Consider the following 24,617-nt stretch of genomic DNA (forward strand, 5'->3'; position numbering starts at 1 on the left):
CCTTATGGAAGGTGAACTGAGATTGTGGGCACAGTGGCCCCTTTGCCTTCACTCGATCAGAGCAAGAAATGTGCAGTAACTTTCCAAGTACCTGAGTGTGTGTGCGTGACTTATTGGTTAGTGAAGGCTGGTAAGGCTGTCAGAATGAGTGTGTGGTTCTTTTAATGTTAAAATAAAGATGTGTATAGAAAACAAAAGCTGTCTCCCTTATCTTGCCCCACTATAGCTTGTTCTCTATGTACCAAAGGAATAAAAAGCAGACCATGACACTCCCCTACTTACAATCTTCCAATGGCTTACCAACACATTCAGAATAAAATAAAAATTCCTTACTATGGATTCATAGCCCTCATTGGTCAGGCCCTTGACAATCTCTACAACCTTAGCACCTACCAGCCCTCTGCCGCCCCCTCACCGGACTCTAGACTTGGTAGCATTTTCTTTCTCAATATATAAGCTCATTCTTGACTTGAGATTTTGTTTCTTTCATCAAAATGCTCTTTTCTTTGGTCATTCTCCTCTCACCACTTAAGGCAGGGGTGGGCAAACTTTTTGACTCGAGGGCCACAATGGGTTCTTAAACTGGACCGGAGGGCCGGAACAAAAGCATGGATGGAGTGTTTGTGTGAACTAATATAAATTCAAAGTAAACATCATTACATAAAAGGGTACGGTCTTTTTTTTTTTAGTTTTATTCATTTCAAACGGGCCGGATCCGGCCCACGGGCCGTAGTTTGCCCACTGCTGCCTTAAGGTCACCACTCCCGTGACCCTATAACTTCGTCTTACAGCCCAATGTAGACCCATCACCTAAAATGGTGACTGGCACCGAGTATTTGTTGAATGAATGGCTGAAGAGTCTAAATGTTCAATCAAGCTTCCGGGCACCAAAACAGTTGTCCCAACTGAACCGTACTTTCCAATGGCAAGCACCAACCAACCACTTCCCACAAAAACCCCTCCCAAACCGCTTGTAGACCATACTATTTAGAAAGTCTGTTCTGTATCAGCAGTTGCAAAAAAAATATGAAACAAAACCTGAGCCTCATCGATACTGTAGTTTTTGTGCATACAACCAAGCAGTCTTGTCCTCTTTGGGAACTCTTCTCACCTTTAAGTCAGCCTTTTGTGTGCATCTTTAATTTCATATAGTAAAACTGTGTTGGTGTGCAGAACAAGTGAACGAACTGGTGTAATTTTCCCTGTGTTAACACACTCCCACAGATGGAGAGAGTCCTGACTCACTCATAGCCTCTTCCCCATCACCTAAAAGCAATTTTACAGCTATCAAAATAAGTGATTTAAGACCAATCTCAATAAAACTTACCAAACGACTGTTTAGTGCCAGGGAGCAAAGGAAGCTTGGGATAAAAATGAACAGTTTGCCCTATCCGGTTTGGCTCAGTGGATAGAGTATCGGCCTGGGGACTGAAAGGTCCTGGGTTCAATTCTGGTCAAGGGCACATGCCTGGGTTGCTGGGGAGGTCCCCAGTAGGAGGTGTGCAGGAGGCAGCTGATCAATGATTCTGATCATTGATGTTTCAATCTCTCCCCGTCTCTGAAATCAATAAAAATATATTTTAAAAAATTAATGGCAACCAGGTTAAAATGTCAAATAAGCTTTGAATTTTGTCAAAATGAAGCACAGAAGTATCAATTTTTATAGTTCAAGCCATTATAAATCTTATATAAACCTTCTAATAGACCTTAAGAAAACGGATCAGTTATGGGGTATAATTACTTGGGCTAAATTTTTGTCTAAGAAATATCAATTTAATTATGACTGTTAATAACTATATTTAAACCAAGCTATTTCTTTTTCATTTTTTTTTACTGTGTTTAGCCAGCAAAGAAAATACTAATAAAAGCATTATCTTTGTACGGTGATTGTATTACAAAAAAGACTAAGAGTAGCAAGACTAAACTGTAGGTGTAGATAATCAAATTTGAATGATACAAGAAATACACACACACACACACACACACACACACACACACACTAGAGGCCTGGTGTACAAATTCGTGCATGGGTGGGGTCCAGCCAGCTTGCCCCAACTGAGGCTGATTGGGGCTGGCCTGGCTGGGGGGAGGGGCTGTGGGTGGTTGGCCAGCTGGCCCTGCCCCTGATCAGGGTGGGCCGAATGGGGCCGCAGTGTGCATCAAAACAACCAGTTGTTCTGGCATTCTGGTCGCTTGGCTTTATATATATATATATATATATATATATATATATATATATATATATATACACACATACATACACATACACACACACACACGTATATGCACATATATATATGCACATATATATATGGAATAAGGCCTCTAAATGACTTAAAATCAGATGGCAATATTGTCTAAAGTAATATTAACACCACAAATGTATGTATGTCTGTGTACATATATGCATATACAGAGAATAAATGAACAAGTGAATGAGTGAGTGAAAGAATTAGAATATATATGAATCCATCTGTCTTGGGTTAATTACTTCACTATGAAGATGTGTCTGAACTTCTAAAGAATTTCCTGGTTTGTATTAAAATACACTTCAAAAAGACCATGAAAACACAAATTTAGTTGACAGACTACAATGGGATTCAGAAAAAGACACAGTGAATATAGACTTCGGTGTAATTTCATGCTGGTGATTTTTCTTTTTTAAAATGTAAGCCACTAATATTTCAAGAAAAAAATTTTAAACCAAAAGTTGCATATTAATATTACACACAAACTGAAACATAAGTGACTTTTAGCACAGTGTATACATGCTTACAGAAACTCAAATATTTACATTTAAAACAATTTCCATTTAACATTTAAAGTTCTGAAATACATAAATGCATTAATACGTTCTAGAAAACTACAATTAGAACACTGATTTGCTACAAGCATATAAAATATGAAGTGCTTTCTTGGAGTTTCAAGTTACCTCTTTAAAACAAGATCTTGCTTGCACATATAGTCTGTTTCCAAAAAGCAGTAAGAACTTTTCATTTCCAAGAGGTTTATTTCCCAGGTACATGATAAGCTCAAGAAAATGAACCCAACGATTATGCAATATAATTATGTCATAACAACTTAATTGCACATAATGCTGTAAAGTAGGTTTGGATGAAGTTCTCAAACACTTTGGTATATGTTCTTCAGGGACTTCTATTAGGAAGAACAGGAATTATTAAGTTCCTTCAATTCCCATTTTGCTTTAAAATAGATAAATCTTTGGTTAAAGTTCTATATTTTGGGCATTTGTTATTTAAAATGGTCCCCAAACCAATAAATGGCGCTGATGTATTAGTTCATAAGACTTCTTTTAACCTGTTTCTGGTGCAGTGGGAGGCTAGAAATACTTATTTACTATGACGTCATTGACAGTTTCTATTTTTCACTTAAAAGCAGAGAAATCAACAGGTTTAATCAATATTTCTCTGTTCATTTTGTTATAATCTAAACTGCACAGTAATTTGCAGTAACTATAGTGTTCCACAGTATATGTGATGATTGGAAAGATGTATAGCATTACATTTAGAGTTAGTTTAGTCAGAATAAGTCAATATTAGACTGTACAGTAATTCTGCATTGACTATAGTAGGTTGTCAGGTAAAGCTAATTTAAAAACCCCAATCCATTCCATTTACAAGAGAAATTGTTGCAAATGTATAAAACAGTAGATATACAAGGAGAACACCAAACATACTTTATTAGCACAAAAAAAGCAGCCATAACAAGGCACAGCAAGCAGAGAAACATACATTAGCAGTCAAGGGGTTAGTGTTGCATACAAATATAGCTTTTCTTTTTTGTAGCCTTGGCAATAAGCCATCGCGTAAAATAACTTTCTGTAGCAGCAGGTAAGGGAACTAAGGAGCACTCACCAGTGGTACAGAGCACATGAACAAAAAGACACAAGAATGGATTCCACTACTTTAGTGCAAAATGTCTAGGACAGAACTGTAAGTTCAGTTCAATGCTAAGAAGCAAACACTAGAACTTGGTATTACTTCCAAAACAGCTCACTCAAGTAGTATTGCATACTATTCTAAGTGACAAAAAGGTGCTAAGTAAAGTTATTTACAGATACAATGGTTGTACAGTACCTTTTAAATCTGCAACTTAGATTTCAGATTTTCCATTAAAAATGAAATTCAATTCCATTGAAATTCTATAAATTGTACTTTAAGCAATTCAGCTATGAGCATTTACAACAAAGAGATAAATACTGCCATCCAAATTATTACAGTTTAACAATAACCTCAACATCAGCAATCACTGTAGTTATTATTTCTGACTTGTTTGGGCATCTTCTAGTCTCATTTTCTTCATGGTTCACAAACTTGTCATGGGCATAGGAAAAAATCCAACATTAATAAATCAACAATTAGAGTGCATATGTCAACTTTAAACATCACACACAGGTCTAAATTGCAGCAGTATTCCCAATATGTTTTAAGTTAAAGCACTCATTAAAAAAATTAACACCTAAGGCTTTTAAATAAAATTCTCCTACAAACTTTGTAAGTCTGAAATTTTAAGAACTACTATTTAGAAAAACTGGTTTACTTAACAGTACCTTTTGTAGAAGAGAAAAAGACTAACTATAAACAATATCAACACTTAAGTAACTGCACTATGCCCTTGTGGCCAGAAAATTGCATTTATTTTTTAATTTTTTCTAAAAGGAAGGCAGTCTTTATTTTTTGGATTTCCAAAGCTTGATTTATAGTAACTACAAACATCACTACTTTTGGAAGGTTATAAAAAAATTCTTAGAAAAAATAATAATTTCAAACAAAATCACACGGTTGAAATACTCATCCAATATTAACAATTTGTTCTTTAGTAAGAAATAGAATTCTTCATAGCAAATGCCTCAGAATTGCCTCATTCAATTACTTCAGCCATTAAAAACCAAACAGCTAATTCGGCAAACTATATCTGTAGCCTTACTGAACACCTGCAGTTCTATCTTCTGTTGTCTCAATAGCGACCATGTTTTTCTGAGTAACAGCAGATCGCATCTGACAGATACTAACACTTCTGACAGATACTGACACCAAGCTTACATACTGTACTGAAAAAAACCTAACACTGATATCTGTGCTTGCTATAGGTGTACTGTCTGGTGCACATAAAAGCAGATATAGGACAGGAGAATTTACTTTGCCTTGACTGGTTCTCGTTCTAACCAGCGAACTCTAACTTTTTGTTTATAATGATACTCTTTTAGAAAATCTTGCAACATTGATGGTAAAGGGAGCCCATCAATTCCATCGTACGTAGTGCATCTGCAGATTACTGCACGGCAGATATACTGCAAGCTAAAAGGGAAAGTCCTATTTAGTGAGATAGTAAGCAATGGTTCAAAAAACATGCAAGAACTGGGATCTTTATAATGTTCCAAAAGTCCTGTTACAGTGGTGGAGTGAAATACACATGGGTCGTGGGCATCAAAGCTAAAGTTGTGATTCCACTGTTCAATTCGGGCGTGCAGGGATCTGTTGTAGCGACGGAAGCTCACAGAGAAGAGGTAGTCCTCTTGTGCAGAGTCCCTGAGCAAAAATGTGCCTTCAGGTTTCCCTTCAAGAAGGGCTTCTGCTTCATAACGGTCCATCACTCCCCAGTAACAGGGATTGCCTGTAATCTGAAGCAGATCAGGCACGAGGCAGTGTATATAATCAATCTGAGTATGGACTTTCCAAGCTCCCTGTCTGCTCACGTGGGCATGGCTGTCTCCAGATACCTGACGTTGCTTCTGCCTACGTGACTGCAAACACAGCGTGGTTGTGTCCTCTTCTGAGTCACAATTAGCTTGTGGAATTGCAGAACTGTCCCCACTTATTTCAGTCATCCCAGGCGCTAACTTTGGTCCCAGTTTATATAAGGGATTAACCTGTGCAGTGGCTTCAAATGTATGTATTTGTGCATTGGGAGGGGGGTCAACCCCTTCTTCAATACTAAGCCGCCTTCTCTCTCTAAGCCTATCTTCTTCATCTTCTGTAGAAACCAAGGATGGATCAAATGTATCAAAAAATGTTGAATGTGGGCTCACAGGGGCTGTATGCTGTTTAATCAAATGCCATTTTTGGGCTAAATCTGAACCAGCAGGAAAAGGACATTTCTCAAGCATTAATTCAGAAAGATGTATTTTTCTTTTATTAGAAAATAGAGGTTTTGACTGCTTGTTGTAAGTTCTCATAGGAAAACACAAGCCCACAGTATCCTGCAACCTCTGTCTCAGAGAGCGACTTCCTACAGTTCTGCTGGAAACACTGTCCATGTCATGTACGGAGCTTACGCCGTATCGCCTCTCTCTCCTCTGAAGTGCACTTCGAGTTCTACCAAACTTTTTATCAGTATCCAGTGAACTCTGAGTCTTTGTGGAACAGGAATGTTTCTTCTTCCCACCCCACGGAGCATGTCGAGAGTAGGAATCTCTTCTTGCAAGTCTTGATCCTGTGGTGACACACGAGTCGTTATCCTTTTCAATGCTTATTTCAACAATCTGAGGAATTTCAGTGGCACAGTTTGGGTTTCTCCTTGAAGAATTCTTTGAAGGGCTTAATCCCAGTTGTAAGGCAACATTTTCTCTTAAGGGACTGCTTTGTTGCTGAGGAGCTGAGTCTCCTATACTGATGCTTTTCTCTCTGACAGATAAACATCTGTTGGAGTTCATGTCCACATTTTCACTCCGGCTTCCTCCCTCATGACTAAAGAGATTCTGACACCTGTATTTGAAGTTATTCCACATTTTCCCCACTTTATCCATTGATTATAAGACCTAAAAACAAAACAGGGAAAGGAGAAAAATAAGTTAAAGTGGTGTGTGAAACAGAAAAGGCAGAACCCACTCCCCTTCTTTTTGGAAATTTCAGCAATACTGGTCAAGAGTCTGCCTTCTATTACTAAAGTGATAGGACAGACAATCTGCTAGGTAGCTGTAAGGTCACCAGGCCCTTTGTGGCACTGCATTCAAGCTAGTATTCACTTCCCATTTCCTTTCAGATAACATACTCAGGACTCGGGGGCGGGGGTGGGGGGGGGGGGAAGGAAAGAAACACTTTCAATCAAACTCTGGTTTCTTTTTCCCATGTATCAATCTAATTTCATTATGACATTGATTGTTGCCTTACTTTGAATAATTTAGGTACTTGCCTCAAATATGAAAAGAGAAAACGTATTCTGGATTTTGAAACATATATGATTCAATTTCTCAAAAGTCATAAGCAGGACCACATTTATGTAAATATTAAAATTAGTTAAAAACCTTTAAGTAGCAATCTTCCCAATTTCACTTACCAACTACTACTCCACTAACCTAGCAATCTAAAGCTTACAGGTTAATCACTTGTAAAAATTTTATATCTTCCCTCCCCACCCTACAATGTATCATATTTTATCCATGATTTTGAAGAAGCAGTCTGAGTAGAAAGAAAAATAAGAGGAAGGAAAGAGAATACAATATTTAGGTTTAAGTGAAAAGATATCTTTAAGCTTCACAATTCTCAATCCTGGAAGAGCTTAGAAGAAATAGAGCAATAAAAAAAAAAATTTATGATACTTTAATAATTAACAAAATAAAAACAAAAAATATGCAATTTGGCTTCTTTATTCTTGCTCCTTTATAAAAATCTAAAGCAGTTTATTGCATTTTACAAATAAATTATTTTTTTAAGACTACAATATTAATAGGCACACTGTCTTATTCAGTAACCTAAAAGTCAACATTGGAAGAAATGGAAAAACCTGAATTGACTGATAAAATTCTAGGTGGGAAATGATTTGCCCTCAGAATTTTGAGGGCATTACTTCACTGTTCTAGTTGTCAAAAAGTCACATCATACTAATTCCCAATCTTCTTATGTGGCCTGTTTTTTTTTTCATGAAAAATTATAGTTGTTCTTTATCCTTTGAGTGGCCCTTTTTTTTTTTTACAGTCATTGAGCTGGGGCCTTTCCATGTCCTTCCCACTGCCCCCTCCCTCTCTCCTGAAAGTCCTTTTTATTAGATACTAAAACTCTTAGGTTTACCTTTTATCATGTTTTCTTTTCAATATTGTATTTCCTTTCCTTTTCTACTGTCTGGTAGATTTCTTTGGCATCACTTTCCAACATTTCTAGTTCAGTTACAATTTTTCTATGACACTTTTAATTTCCAAAACAATTTTCTTGTTCTCTGTTCTTCTTCTTCTTTAAACATATATATATTCTTGATTTCAGAGAGGAAGGGAAAGGAAGAGAGATAGAAACATCAATGATGAGAATCATTGATCGGTTGCCTCCTGCACGCCCCCTACTGGGGATAGCAACCCAGGCATGTGCCCTTGACCGGAATCAAACCTGGCACCCATTAGTCCACAGGCTGACGCTCTATCCACTGAGCCAAACCGGCCAGGGCTCTCTGAATGTTCTTTTTAATAGTATCCTATTTTAATTTTTTGTCTGTAATATCTCATTTCACTAAGGATACAAAAAATTTTAAATATTGTAACATTTTAAATATTTTTATCTGTTTCTTCTCAGTACTGTTTTCTTCTTAAGTTCTGTCTGATGAGCCCTGGCTATCCATCAGCACTAACATGCTCATCAGAAGCTGTGTCTACATGGGAGAGTTGTTTGTCAACTGATTGGCTTTACTACAAGGTAATGAAGCAAATGAGTTGTTTTTTTATCCCCAAAAGTCAGTATCTGTAAGTCTGTCTGCTGGCTGGCTCATCCCAGAGACAAATGCTGCAATCTTTTCTCTAGAGCATACAGGGGTGAGCAAAAGTAGGTCAATGATAATAATAATAATAATAATAATAATAATAATAAATATAATAATTACTGAATACATAATAATAAACTGCTTTGAGTACTCACAACTGTAAGCCTACTTTTGTCAACCCTATATATACCTGACTGCCATGTTCTGAGAACAGGGCAAGAGAATAATGGAGTCTTAACCTCAACCTTAAGTCCCTGTTTTATCAAAGGTGTCCTTATTTATAAAAGCTGCCCCAGCTCCAGCTATATCTGAACCGCTTGATTAAATTTGCCCAGCTCTAACCTCTAGTTTCATCTAAGGTAAAGGAATGGTGATCTCCTGGCTACTAAGGGTGAAGATTGACACGTGGGAGCCTGATGCATACGCTTTCAACCACACACGTTTTCCGCTCTATACTTCATCTTACCCTCTGAAGTAGCTGGTTTCTCTAATTTCTGAGCCAGCAGTGTAAATTGGTTTGCTCGTTTCTAACATACTCATTTTGCAGGCACTTAGATCACCGTTCTCAGTTCTGTTAATTTCTAGTGACCTGCTTTTACCAAAAACGTCACCAATTAGGCCTATTTTTATCTTCTCTCATTTGTTTTTTGCTCCTGAATTTATCCCTTATGCTTTTTTTATTGCTTTAGTTTTAGTGGGCATGTGCAGGAGGCAACCAATTGATGTCTCTCTCTCTCTTACATCGATGTGTTCTTTTTCCCTCCTTCTTCCCTCCTTCCCTTCCATTCTCTCTAAAAATCAATGGGAAAAATATCCTCAGGTGAGGGTTAAAAAAAAAAAAAAGGACAATGCTCTAAAGTAGGGTGTGAACAATACTAAATAAACTATGTGCCACAATCTCATCACTGCTTCTCATCTTTTTTATTTTTGTCATGTATTCAAGAGGCCTATAGAATCCTAGGAGAGACCGTCTAGAGCACTGACTCTTTTGTAAGATATAAGAAGAATAAATTACTGGGAATAGGAAATGTAAAAAAGACATGAAATACAAGTGCATTATTAGATTGAACAGACATAAAAATAACTGTCAAATTGCTATAAAATATTTTAAATGTTTGCTTTTAATTTCTATACCTAACTTATCATCTTTTTGGCATCAATTCACAGCCTATACTTTGGGTAGCTCTGGTATACTGTTGTGCTATCTAATACATGTGGTTACTGAGTCCCTGAAATTTGGCTAGTGTCACCTACTGAAATAATAGCATGGATTTAATTGGTTAAATATATCATTAAAATTAATTTCATCTGCTTTTTACTTTTTCAATGTGGTTACTAAAAATTTAAAATTACACATATGGTTCAAATTATATTTCTTCTGGATAGTACTGATTTAGAGCAGGGGTCAGCAAACTACATATCCTGAGGACAAAATATGGCCTCTGGCCTATTTCTGTATGGAGCCTGGCGAAGAATATTTTTTACATTTTTAAAGGGATTACTGAACAACAACAAAAAAACCCCCACAAAGATTATTGACAGAAACCACATGTAGCCTGCAAAACCTAAAATATTTTCCACCTCTCCCTTTACAGAAAGTTTAATGACCCTGGTCTACAGTATGTAAGATTACAAACCATACCACGATAGACATTAGAATAGCAATATTCAAGAAGTCCGAGTCTCTTTTCTCCATGTTTACAACATAAATTTTGTAGCTATCTAAAAATATTTCTTTGACAAGCAAATTATACTTGAGAAATGACTGTTTTAGAAAGCAACCAAACTTAAAACCACTTATCTCCCTATATAGCTGTTTATAAGTTGAATAACCGAGTGGGACATGCAAAAAACAACTGTACTTCCAGGTTACAAAAGGCAGTTTCCAATACTGAAACTTTAGTTCAGTTTATAAATAGAGCATGAAACTTAGTGATTTCTCTATTTCTAATCTGAATAGTGTTGATAGATTACATCGTGACAAAATACTCTAATTTAAAGAAAGACTTATGCTTCCACACCCTTTGGGGATAGAAAGTGGAATTTTTGTTGATGTGGGAAATGCTATGTGGGCGGCTGTAATACTGGGAATAAAAAAAAATGCTGATAATGATTCATAGAAGAGTCCATGTAAGAATCAGACAGGCATTTCAACTATTTTTTTAAAAACGTTTTTGCCTTGACATTCTCAGGAGAAGGTTTTTATTAAATTTATTATTTATTTATTTATTTATTTACTGATTTGAGAGCTTGTTTGGAGGTTCTAGCAGGGGAGCGCAGCTACTCGTATACCCTTGACCGAAGACCGGTCCTCTCCTGGGGGGGAAGGTCGTCCTCTTCGACCGAGCGCGCAGCTTCGGGAGGGACGCACATGGATCGGTGAGGGAGGAGGGGGACACCCGCCTAGCCAGCCAGATCAGCCGAATCAACCCTAGCGATCAATGGGGTGACAGATGTCGCAGCCAGATCGCCCTCACATCCTATTTACTGATTTGAGAGAGAGAGAAACATCAAGTTGTTGCTCCACTTATTTATGCATTCATTGGTTGTTTCTTGTATGTGCCTTGAGGGATCAAACCTGCAACCTTGATGAATGTGGACAACACTCTAATCAACTGAGCTACTGGGCCAGGGCCTGCATTTCAACTATCTCAGTATTTACAACGTCAGTTTTGAGGTTCTTTTGTTTGTTGTTAAATTTTAGGAAATATTTTTAGCTGAAACCCTTTGAAACCTAAATTACAACTCTATTACTTTATATAATGTTACACATAGCTAAAAAAGTGTTAAATTTAAACTGTAGTGATTCTGGAATAAAAGTCACTTGTTCATTACAATCTTTCCATTTCCACTCCTGTATAGCTATCCTTAAAACTAACCAAAACAAATTTCTAAAAACTCATTTCTTCCTCCAAGGATAGTCAGAATTTAAAACTGGTTTTATAATGCCATTATCAACAACAGCTTTTGTTGAAAAACGATATTTAACAGGATAAGCTATAAACCAGAATTATGGAAAATGGTAGGTCAAATTCCATTACTAGAAAAATTTATGTACATAAAATATTAAAGATTACAGTCAATGACCCTCTTAATGCCAAGTTATATCTATTACAAAATTCCCATAAAACAAAATAATTAAAATAGTTTCCAGGAGTTTATTTTAATGGGACTCAATCCACACTTTATTAGAAATAAATTAATTCAGCAAGTTTTAAGACTACACGGCATGCCACAATGGTTAAAGAGGAAGAATATGACTCAACTCAAATCCTCTGTCTACTGTTTAGTCTATCTAGACTACTTAGTCATGGTAATACCTTCCCAACAGAAAGTCCTTCAGTTTCAGTAACAAAAATTGGGACACATGATTAAGGAAAGTATTTCTGTGCCAAATTCAGAGTACAGGAGACAGTTTAAGAGTTTCAACTTTTAATTGGTATTTTGGTGGCATTTCAATAATTTTTAGAAAAATATAACTGGATGCCTATTTATCTCTTATACTGTTATTCAATATGTTCAACCATACAAAATTACTGATATAATTCAACCTCAGAGTTCTATTGGAATATACATAACATTTATATGTAATTTATACATAATCATTTACACAAGGATTTTCAACTGGTGTGTCACAGGAATTTTCAAAACATGCAATACCTGACTATATAGTCAGGGGCACTGTCCTCTTTTCCCTTAGATTGTCAAATAAAAATATGACAACAGCTAATATAATAATAGCCATCCGGTGTGAATCAAAATTATACCTATTTTTTTGGTCAGGTCAGCAAAAAATATATTTTTTGGTGTGCCACAGAATTTTAGTAACTAATTTATGTGTGCTATGAGGTGGATTTGAAATGTTTAGAAGTCAAATCTATAGGATTAATAACTGATCGGTAAAAGGTAATGAAGAAGAGAGCGGTATCAAAAATGAATGCCAAGCCTGAATGGTGTGGCTTAGTGGTTGAGCATCAACCCATGCACCGTAGGTCACCAGATGATTCCCAATCAGGGCACATTCCTGGGTTTTGGGCTCGCCCCTCAGTAGGGGAGGGGCAAGCCAATTGATGGTTCTCTGTCATTGATGTTTCTATCTCTCTATCCGTTTCCCTTCTTCTCTCTCTAAAATCAATTTAAAAATACACAGAAAAAAGAAAACAACCAATGCTAAGTTTCTGACTTGTGAAAATAGGTGGGTAGAGATGCTATTTTGTTATTTCTGAGATGGGAAACGCAGTAGATAGAGCAATTTTGGCAAGTGAGGGGTTGGGGAGAGTTAATAAATTCAATTTAGAAAATGCTACAGTTAAGACTGTCATTGAGATATCTAAGTAAAGCCTCATTAGTCTCTCAATGTATGTTCATATAATAGATTACTATATAGCAGGGATGATAAACTACAGTGACCTGCATCTATACACATGAATCTCAAAAACACTGTGCTTAGAGAAATAAATCATACAGATGATATATACATTATGAATTCATTTACCTTTTAAACTGGCAAACCCCAAAATATATTGTTTAGGTATACAACATACATAATAAAAATATAGAAAGCAAGGAAATGGCTACCTATTTGGGGAAGGGATATGTTATTAGGGAGAGGCACTCAAGAAGCTTTGAGAACACAGGTGATTTTTTATTTCTTATAGTAATGGGGACATGGTTTTTACTTATTAACTATTCTTCAAACTGCAGTTACATTTCATACACTTGTTCCTGTATGTGATACATTGCATAATAAAATTTAAAAAACTATATAGGCCACATTTTGACCACTATGGGAATTAATAACCAAGTATTATACAAAAAAAGCTACCAGAAAAATAAAAAGTTCTCATAACTCTTAGGTAAAAAAGGAATTCAAACCTAAAAGTTACAGACGATTTAGAAAATAGCATATTAATATTTTGCATTTTTTTCCTGTGCAGCAATTTGGCATATTTATCAAAACACTCTTACTCTTCAACTTGGCACTTATTCTAGACTAGATGGTTACCCTAAAGCAGGCAAAGTTTAAAACAAACAAACCAACAACCAGAAAAAATATTAAGCTAAACTGGTTTTCTAATGTAATACAGAGGTCAGCAAACTTTTTCTGAAAAGGGCCATATAGTAAGTAAATATCTTAGGCTTTGTGGGCATGCATTCTCTGTGGAAACTATTGAACTTTGCCATTGTAGCCTGAATGCACATAGATAATATGTAAGTGAATAAGCATAACTGTTTGTCAATAAAACTTTATTATGGTCATTGAAATCCAAATGTCATATAATTTCCAGTGTCACAAAATATTCTTCTCCTGATTATTGCCCCCAACCATTTAAAAATGTAAATCCATTCTTAGCTCTGGGGTTATACAAAAACAAGTAGCAGGACAGATTTACCTACAGTTTGCCAACTTCTGATAAAGTATATCATAAAGCCTTTGATATTACATTTACTAAAACAAATGTTTATTCTAGAAAGCAATTTGGGGAAACAATACTCTAAGAAATAAACATACCAAATAAAAGTCTAACCCTCATCTGTAATCCCACCACCCAGAGTCAACCACTGTCACTATTTTGGTGGACATCTTTCCATACATCCTCTTTTATGTAAAAAGCTGTATGTAATCTTCTTTTATAATTAAAAATTTATATCTTCATGTCTGTGACTATATTCCTTCTCATTTATTGAATAGTGTTTTTTCTTTTTCTTTTTTTTTAGTTAGCTGTCAGAAATGGCATCAGACTAGTAAAAGAGGAAAACCTCTGACAGTTATATCTTTTAAATTGATCAATAAACCCAAGAGTATTTGAAGTAAACAAAAAAGCAGACAAACATTGGAAAGCTGAAAAAAGAAAATAATAATGGTAATGATGGCTATGATGACGATTTACATTATTGAATGCTAACCATGTGCCAGGCACTGATATAAGCATTATACTTCTCCCAACAATCCTATGAGTAAAAATTATCTCAATTTTATATATATAGAAACTGATACAATTGAAAGATTAATAGTAATCTAGAATTAAGTTTCTTTCATTATTATTAATCTATTCAGGTTTTCTACCTCTTCTTGAATCAATTTTAGAACTGTATATTAACAACTCTAACTCTGAGTAGGGTTATTAATAAGTTCTTTAAAACCTCAACAAATACATAATTTCTATATATTTTCAACTATGGCAGAGAACAAAAAAAGATGAAACTGATACTAAAATTTGGAAGGTAGCACATACACACCAAAAGAACATTAATGGTTTGTTTCTTTTGTTGTTGTTGTTGTTGTTTTGGGTAATCCTTACCTGAGGATATTTTTTCCGTTACTTTTTAGAGAGAGTGGAAGGGAGGTAAAGAGGAAGGGGGAGAGAGAAAAGAGAGAAACATTGATGTGAGAGAGACACATTGATTGGTTGCCTCCTGCACACACCCTGACCAGGGTCAGGGATTGAACCTGCAATCCAGTTATGTGCCCTTGACCAGGAATTGAACCCTTGACACTTAAGTGTGCAGGCTGATGCTTTAACCACTGAACACACCAACCAGGCCTGGCTTGTTTCATTTTATTATAATGTATGAAACAATACTCTGACCAAGAGTCCAGAGTAAAAACTATATTCACAACCTACTGCAAATATTTTGGTATCTATACTCTATGCTTACCTATTATGAAAGTCATTTTTTTTTGTGTAGAACTTGTATACCACTCAGAAATGTTCTGATTATTATAACTAAAGGATTTATATGACTAAGTTCTATTTCTTTGCTCAAATACTACTTTTAACCACATGGTCAGTTAAGAATGTGTTTGAAGCCATATGCTTAATTCAAGGAATGAAGTTCAAGAAGTACTTATATTTCTTTCTGCATATTAAGAAAAATATAGTAGTCCATTTTTAAAAAGAAAAAAGAAAGAGGACATAAAATCAAATTAAGAGTCACAGTGTTATACAGATTCTGCATTAATACCCCCCAAAAGTGATAACCTGAGGGTGGTTTTTTTTCTAATAAAAGTAAGTATCTAAAATTTGTTTCTTAAATTTTACTCACGTAGTTCTAACTTCCAGTGTCATGTTGGAGGTGCTCCAGGCCTCAAAAATCCCATTCTTAAGCCCAAATCACTTGTGGAAACACTGCATGTGCTTTGCTTAGGGCATAAGCATATTGAGCCAGTCCATGGGACAGAGAGGAGAGGAGGCTGAACTCCAGCTTTACTACTTAAGAATACTTTGAACTTGAATGTATTCCTTCACATTTCTGAGGTTAACTTTGTCTCTTGTTAAAACAAAGATAACAATACTATCTCATAGATTGGTTATGAGGAATAATAACCATCTATTATAATAAAAGCATAATATGCTAATTAGACCAGACGTCCTTCCGGATGACCTTCTGGATGAAGCTGGGACTGGAGGGAAGCCTGGGAAACAAGTGCCTGGCTGTGGCTGGAGGGAAGCCTGGGTCCCGGGTGCCAGAGGGAAGCCGGTGCTGGCAGCTGGGGGAAGGAAGGCCTACTTTTGCACGAATTTTGTGCATTGGGCCTCTAGTTAACTATAAAGCCTTTGGCTCATAGGAGACACTTAAGACAGTGGCTTTAAAAATGGTATCAGCAGTATCTAGCATAAAACTTTAGCTTTTCTTTCCTTTAAAGATAATTCTCCCTTTCATTTCTTGTGGGTTATGCCCCAAATGTTAATATTGTCCTATGTACAATATCTGCCAGACTGTAAGTTCTATTAATCATTTGAACTTCTATGTTATTTCCTCAGAAACTCTATGGGGATTTCAATGTTCCTTAGCAGTTGAAGCTACAGCTCATCTACAACCTAAACTAAGCATAGCTAATCTGTACAGTACTGGGAAAGATCCAGGAAAACAGTCCTCATTCTTTATTTTCTTCAAAATTTCTTTTTAGTCTGTAAAAACACTGCCACAATTTAAATTTTACCACATAGATGTTGTACACCAGTGAAACATAAAGTCCTAATATGTTATGCTTCATTTTCTGTGGAGAAAGTATCTTATGTAATATACTAATGAGTGTACCATTAACTGAAATGTTTCTTATCTGGCCAGTACTATTGGCAGACTGAATGGAACACAAAGAACATGTGCTTTAGCTTCCGAGGGCCCTAAACTAAAAATCAAGCACTCACTAGCTGTGTGAAATCTAAGTCTCAGCCTTTCCATCTAAAAATAGGAAAAATTACCCCTCTTTTCAATGTTTTCTAGGAGGATAACATGACATTAGGATTAAGTAATAATAGCTGAGTATATAATAGGGTCTCAAAAGTGGTAGCTTCTGTTACACAACCAATCCAAGGCAGGAGAAGCTACATGTTGGTACTAGTAGCAACAAAACAAAGCTGTTTTATGGCTAGGGAGAGATTATTGATGAGTTAGTCCTGCCTTTATCCCCCACCTCAAGGGAGGCTACTTTTAAATGTAAAGAAAAGTGTCCTGGCCGGTTTTGTTCAATGGTTTGACCATTGGCTCATGGACCGAAGGCAACCAATCAATGTGTTTCTTTCACATTGGCATTTCTCTCTCTCTCCCCTGCTCCTCTCCTGCCTTTCCACTTCCTCTAGGAAATCAATGGAAAAAAAGAACCTCGGGTGAGGATTTAAATAGTTTCAAAGATGAATTGAGCAATTTAAGAAGGAAATTTTATATACGTAAAAGCTTTAAAAATATGTGCACCTTTTGACCCAAGATTTTACAATTGGAAATTTGTTCCAAAAAAAATAGTCATTTAACAACACAAAGATTTATATATGAGATATTCATCATAGCGTTAGTTATATTAGCAAAATTGGCAAGAACTGTATTGTTCATTTAATAGAGGATTAGTTAAATAAACTGATACTTTTATATGCTAGAATAATAGAAAGACATTAAAAACCATGTTTCTGGAGCATTTAATTTTCTGGAAATATTCATGATGTTAAATGAATATAGTTTAAAACAGTATGTGTAATTGACCTCAACACATACATATAGAAACATATACTTTCATAAAAAGATATGGCTAGGAAATACCACTGTGGTTATCTTGGGTGGTTTTTGATTATTGTAATTTCATTTTTTCTGTTCTGTATTTTCCAAAATACTACATTTAAATGTATTAATTTCATAGTTGGAAAAAAATGCTATTTAAAAAGGAAGATCTTGAAAAAGACCAATCTATTTTAATATTATAAACCCCAAATTATGTGTAAAATGCAGAAGAAATAAATAATGAAGTATTTAAAAAGACCATTTAAGGAAAGGTAGAAGAAAAGCAGCACAAGGAAATGGGGGATTAGAAGGGTAGAAGAACACAATCAATGGAGAAAGGAATAGCAAATACAAAGATATCCACTGGAGCCAGCCTGATTTTCTCAAACAGTATTGGGGATGAGTAAAGTCACATTGGATTGGGAAGTAAGAATGGCAACCTTATTTTCCAAAAGAGTACCAATAGTAAGAAATGCACATTCTTCGGCATATGGAGATACTATTTATAGGATAACCAACAGAAATAGATTGTGTGATGCCATATAACATTAACACTTCTAGTACAGCTGAGCTTAGTTTCCAAAATGTAATAAAGAGGGGAGGGAAAAAGCAGTGGTAAGAATGGTGGGTATTCCATTATTATAAAAACTAGAGGACCCATGCATGAATTTGTGCAAGGGGTGGGGTCCCTAGGACTGGCTGGAGATTAGGGCTGATCGGGGTTGGGCTGATTGGGGCCAGCTGATCGGGGCCTGCCAGACGGGGGGAGGGATGGAAGGGGAAAGGAACACGGGATGTTGGCCACTGGCTGGGGGAGGGACTGCGGGAGGTTGGCCAGTGGGCCGGGGGGGGGGGGGTAGGGACTGGCTGGGGGGAGGGACCATGGGAAGTTGACTGGCTGCAGGAGGTTGGCTGTGGGAGCACAATGACCACCAGGGAGGAGCTCCTGCCTTGAATGTCTGCCCCCTGGTGGTCAGTGCTTATAGCAACTGGTCGGTCAGTTGTTCCGGTTGCTCAGTCATAACGGTCACTTAGGCTTTTATATATATAGATGTTTTCTACTTGTTAATCAAAGAGTAGCACTCTGATATGAATTCAACTCTTACACATCAGTCTCTTATGAATTCAACTCTTTCCTTATGCATCAGTCTCTTCTCCTTGCTGGGTACTGACACTCACTTGGGTTGGCAAATGTAGGTGTGTGTGGTGGGGGAGAAGTACTGGTTATAAGTATGAATTTGGTGGGAAAGAAGAATTCTCATTGAAATCCAAGAACAAAATCAGTAACATAAGTGGGCTTAGGCCTCAAGGATACTGGAACTGAGAGTCTGACCAGGTCCCACAGTTGCCCTAGGGAACCAAGCAGCAGGAGTCTGTTGGGTCCACATTCTAGACTCTGCAACTTGGTATCTGATTTGCCTCATTATGTGGATCCTTATAGTAACCACCACTCCCCCCTTACTTGTTAATCCTGAATACATCCAGACAGAAAATTAAAAGCAAGAGCTATATTTCTTTAACCAGCCAATGAGATCTATGAGAACCTGATTGGTTCAGTTTTTCCCATTTGCACAAAACTTGTTGTGTTAGCCCACCTGTGATTGGCATCTTTGATGTGGGTACCTACGTCTTCCAGCCACCTATGGCCAAGTAAGGGAAGGTCTTCATAATGTGGAGCACACCTGCCTTGTTTTACTCCCTCAGCAAACGTTCCCCTAGACATGACTGTGGGAAAGCAGGAGCTGAAATTACTCTGTGACAATATGTAATATAGAGATGTTTAATACTTTGGTCCTATTCTACCAGTTCATAAATAATGTTCTACAAAATATTAAGAAGTATTCTACAAATAAAGGTTTCAGTTCAAATAAGTTAATGCCTTAGCTCTCTGAAAAGGATATCCTCCTCAGCATTATTTCTCAACCTCACTTGACAATGGCAGCCTTATTGAGATTTCAGAGGACACTAATGCTCTGTGGGTCAGTTTGGAAACTTCTGTCCTATTGTGCTTCACGTTTCCAGGCAATCCAGAATTTACTACAACGTTAGTTTCAAGAAAGAAGGGACTTTGTCTTGTGCCATGCTTGGTACATATTAAATGTTCAATATATGAATTAGGTGCTCAATATACAAATGTTGTGAAACTAAGTCATTAACATGGAAGCTGAAGAAAAAATGGTAAACAGAAGAGTAAGTGGAGAAAAATAACATGAAGACTACCATTTCTGGTAGTCTAGGATTTTTCAGACCAACCTCCTCGCTGAAAACAAAAGTCCTTAGATCCAAAAAGTCCCAAAATAGCTTAAAATAAAAAGCTGACAAGCTGGTGGGAAACAGTCAGACCAAATTCTAGGGACAATTTGGAACCCAGAGAGATAATAAGAACCCCCTAAAGACAATGACCCTGAGGGCATTTGCAGGCAGAGTTCAACAAGTTAAGTCTTTGATTTCAGTGACCTTACAGGATTAGGGGAACAAATTTCAAAGTACAGATTCCTCAAAAGGTGGAGAGTCCAAGGGAACTCTTTAACACATTAAACCAGGATCCCAAGGGGCTATAATCTCAATCAAAGATAAACAATATCTAAAACCAAACCCTAAATCCCACCCCCAGGAGACTGAAGAGAAGGTTGTTTTAGCCCAGGGAGAAGTGAGAAAAAAAGAATGGAGAGTAAAACATCTGAGGATATAGATCCCTAAGAAGTCAGACCAGTCTAGGTAGAGTTTGCAGTCTGGGTTTGCATGGACTCCTAATCCAGGAAACTTCAAGCTGTGAAATTCTTTTAAAATATTCCTCGGTTAGGGATACCGTCACATATCTTAAAAAAAGGAAAGATAAACCCACACTGAAGGAAGACATTTTCATTCTAGGCCTCAAAGAATACTCACAAGTAATTTTAAGGACAATAAGCAGGAGGCACATTCAAATACAAGTACACAGAAGACATGACTGAAAACAAGAGTCCATAGGAGATAGAAGTATCAGTAGTCAAATTCTTTCCAAAAAGAAAACCTTGGACCCAAATTACTTCATTGGTGAATTCTATCATTATTTAAGGAAAAACAAAATATTCCAATCTTACACTAGCTCTTTTAGAGAGAAACATTCTCCAACTTATTTTATTTGGCTAATATAACCTAATACCAAAGTCTAACAAGGAAACTTTGAGAAAAAAGGCTACAGGCCAATCTCAGTCATGAGTATAGATATAAGTTTTTTAAACAAAATATTAGCAAGCTGAATCTAACAGTATATAAAAATGGTCAAGTTAGACATATCTTAGGAATACAAGGTGGCATTAACATTAGAAAATCAATTAATATAATTCATCATACTGATAGTTACAGAACAAAAAATATGTAGCTCATGACGTGGAGAAAAAGCATTTAATAAAATTCAACATCCACTTGTTAAGAATATATTTAGCAAACTAAGAGTGAAAACTAAACATTGCCCAACTTAATAAAGAACATTTCTAAAAAATGATAGCTAACCTCATCCTTGATGAAATGCTGAGACCGGAATAAGACAAGATGCTTATTATCATCACTCCTACTCTACGTTGTAATAAATCTAGTCAGCGGAATAAGGCAAGTTAAGAAATAAAAGGCAGTGATTAATTTTATCTTTATAGCTTTTGGGAGGAACAAACAGTTATTATTTCTGGATAAAATAATTGTGCATTTCAAAAATCCACAATGATCTACCAAAAAATGATCAGAATTATATGAATTTGGAAAGTTGGTAGATTCAAATCCTATATAATAAAAGCCTAATATGCCGAAACCGGTTTGGCTCAGTGGATAGAGCGTCGGCCTGCGGACTGAGAGGTCCCAGGTTCGATTCCGGTCAAGGGCATGTACCTGGGTTGCGGGCACATCCCCAGTGGGAGATGTGCAGGAGGCAGCTGATCGATGTTTCTCTCTCATCGATGTTTCTAACTCTCTATCTCTCTCCCTTTCTCTCTGTAAAAAATCAATTAAAAAAAAAAAAAAAAGCCTAATATGCTAAGTGTCTGGTAATCCGTTCAACCAAAGTGTAATATGCTAATGATATGCTAAGGCCACTCAACCACTCGCTTTGACGTGCACTGACAACCAGAGGGTAGACAGTCCGACCAGTAGGTTAGCTTGCTGCTGGGGTCTGGCTGATTGGGACTGAGATGGACTGGACGCGCCATGGAGCCCTCCCGCATTCCTCCCCGGCCCCGTTCGTGCACTGGTGGGGTCCCTCAGCCTGGCCTGTGCCCTCTCGCAATCCGAGACCCCTCGGGGGATGTCGGAGAGCCAGTTTCAGCCCAATCCTGCTCAACACAGGAGCTGCCCCTTGGTGGTCAGTGTGCTCCCACAGGGGGAGCGCCGCTCAGCCAGAAACTGGGCTCACAGCTGGCAAGTGCAGCAGCACTAATGATGTCCGACTGCTGGCCTAAGCCATCAGTCAGATATCCCCCGAGGGCTCCTGGACTGCGAGAGGGCACAGGCCGGGCTGAGGGACCCCCTCTACCCCCCAAGTGCACGAATGTCGTGGACCAGGCATCTAGTCTATATATATATAAAAGGCTAATATGCTAAGTGTCCTTCCTCCTGTCCAGGTAATGATGACACATAGCAACGCCTGGCTTCATCCCCCTAGTGCAGGGGTGGGCAACCTTTTCGTGAGTGCATGCCAAAACCAGCAAAATCTCTAACTCAAAATTCTTCTGTGTGCCAACCCTAATTTTTTGAGAACATGTGACGCCTACTTGATATCTCTTAAGGGTATGTATGTGAAGAACCTTGAAGAAATAATAAAATTCATTCGAGCGACAAAAACACAGTATATGATGATGAAAAACACATTTATTTTTTAATGTATACATGTACACTGATAGTCCAACAGAAAACTTTATGACTCTGTTTGATATTATCAGTGGGACTTTTGCTGCTGCATCACTGATGACAGAGATTTTACATCAGGTTTATATTTCGTGACCTTCAGAGATATGCACGAGCTACTACTTTCATCCATCAGGTTACTCCTATTACGAGACTTAACAAAATTCATCACTGAGAACAAAGATTCACAAGCATATGTGGATGAAACCAAAACACTGGTATATTCATATAGTAGGATAGTATGTGTATAATGGATTAGAGAAATGAAATGTTATACACAAATGAATGAATGGCACAAAAATAAGTCAGACACAAAAGACTATATATATTGACATATATACATATGTCTGTATATGTGTATATATAAGATGTAAATTTCATCTTTAAGGATGTAAACTTCTGAGAGAAGGAAAAAATATAAGAATATGGCTACTTCTGGGAATGGATAGGATAGAGACATGTAGGGTTTGACTGGTAAGGGCACATAGCACAAGTATGGTAGACTGGCAATATTCTATTTCTTAATTTGGGTGGTGAATGCCTTATAATTACCCATTAAACTGTACCTTTATATGTATTTTACACACTGTTCTGTACATGTTAGATTTCATCATGGGAAATAAAGAACAACAAAAGAGTATACACAGAGAGAGATCAAAGAAAGCAGAAAGCAGTATTTGTTGTAGGTATTACTCTCAAAGGGCTACTTAACAACCTTCAGGTAGCTTCAGTGAAACCCAAATAATAGTCCATCTCTACACTAGACTATTATTTCTTTCATTATATTACCTTTATCATTACTGTTACATATTATATCTTAACAAAATTTCAAATCTAATTATAAGAGAAAGAATACTTTGCCAAGTTTTTTCTACTTGACTCCATATGCCTGCTACATACACAGAGAACCATTCCGAGAGAGAAAGCCATAAACATTTGGCACAGCAGATATAACTAAATGTTCCACTAAAAATGATCCATAAAACATTCAATAACATAGTGGTAGATTTACTTTAAATCTTATGAAGTTAAACTACATATTAAGTAGTTAATTCAGTAACTTAACTTACATTATTCAAGAACATAAGTATCCTTTATATGACATTTTTCTGCCACAATTTCTATTCAAATATGTTTTTTATGAAAGAATCTAAGTTTTTGCCCTGTTCCGCATCTTAATAGCCATATAAGGCAATTTGGATTCCACTTTCTTAACAATATGGGAGAACTTCAGTTTCCTGGGTGTAATTTATGAATTTCATCTATTTAACTAACTTAGTCCCTTCAGTTGAAATGAAGCTAATGGGGAATTTTTTTTATTTTATTTTAAGAGTGTATATATATATATATATATATATATATATATATATATATATATGCTATGGGAACGTATGTTCTTGTCTTTACAGTTATAATCAGGTATTTTTCTAGAACCAACTGTTACCTCCTTGAGTACAGCTGGGTTTTTATGGGAAGCATATTAACAGTCCTTATATTCCATCCACTTTTCAGTCCACTAATAGCCTACAAAAATGTCTCAATTTGGCTATTCCTCATCGCCCCTCAAATTCATTATGTCTAAAATTAACTTAAGATTTCTCTCAAATTGGGATATCATCAGTACCACGTTTCTGTGGAATTTCTTAGAAAAATTGTATTTTATTATTTTCCACTTGACATCATTATATTTATTTTTTATTTTTAAATATGGTTTTTACTGATTTTAGAGAGAGAGGAAGCAGGAGGGAGAAACATCAATGGGAGAAACATGAATCAGCTGCCTCCTGTATGCCCCCTGACTAGGAATTGAACCGGTGACCTTTCGGTTCATGAGACGATGTCATCCACTCTGGCCAGGCAACACCATTATATTTAATATTACCAAGTTGACAATTTCTTTTCCAAAATGGCTCTCAAGTTTACCTTTGCTCTGCACCTTCACTGCCAGTAACCTTGTCCAGGTTTCTATTGCTACATTCCTAGGTTTCTACAACACCTTAGTCTCTCCTCTTCCTGTACTCTACCACCACCAAACTCATTTCCTT

The 24,617-nt window shown here is 36.7% G+C and overlaps 1 protein-coding gene across 1 annotated transcript in view; it reads right to left on the reverse strand.

Annotated features, from left to right (window-relative positions):
• Positions 1-2,560: 2,560 nt before the first annotated feature.
• The window catches only part of SOCS5 (suppressor of cytokine signaling 5), a 44,448-nt gene continuing 22,391 nt past the window's right edge, over positions 2,561-24,617 (reverse strand). Inside the window, exon 2 of the mRNA XM_081100545.1 lies at positions 2,561-6,778. Within this exon, the coding sequence (XP_080956671.1) occupies positions 5,156-6,766 (1,611 nt within the window). The 5' untranslated portion in view covers positions 6,767-6,778 and the 3' untranslated portion in view covers positions 2,561-5,155. The remainder of the gene's footprint in view (positions 6,779-24,617) is intronic.

The sequence above is a fragment of the Myotis nattereri genome (genome assembly GCF_964212035.1).
Source record: "Myotis nattereri genome assembly, chromosome: 10".
NCBI lineage: Eukaryota > Metazoa > Chordata > Mammalia > Chiroptera > Vespertilionidae > Myotis > Myotis nattereri.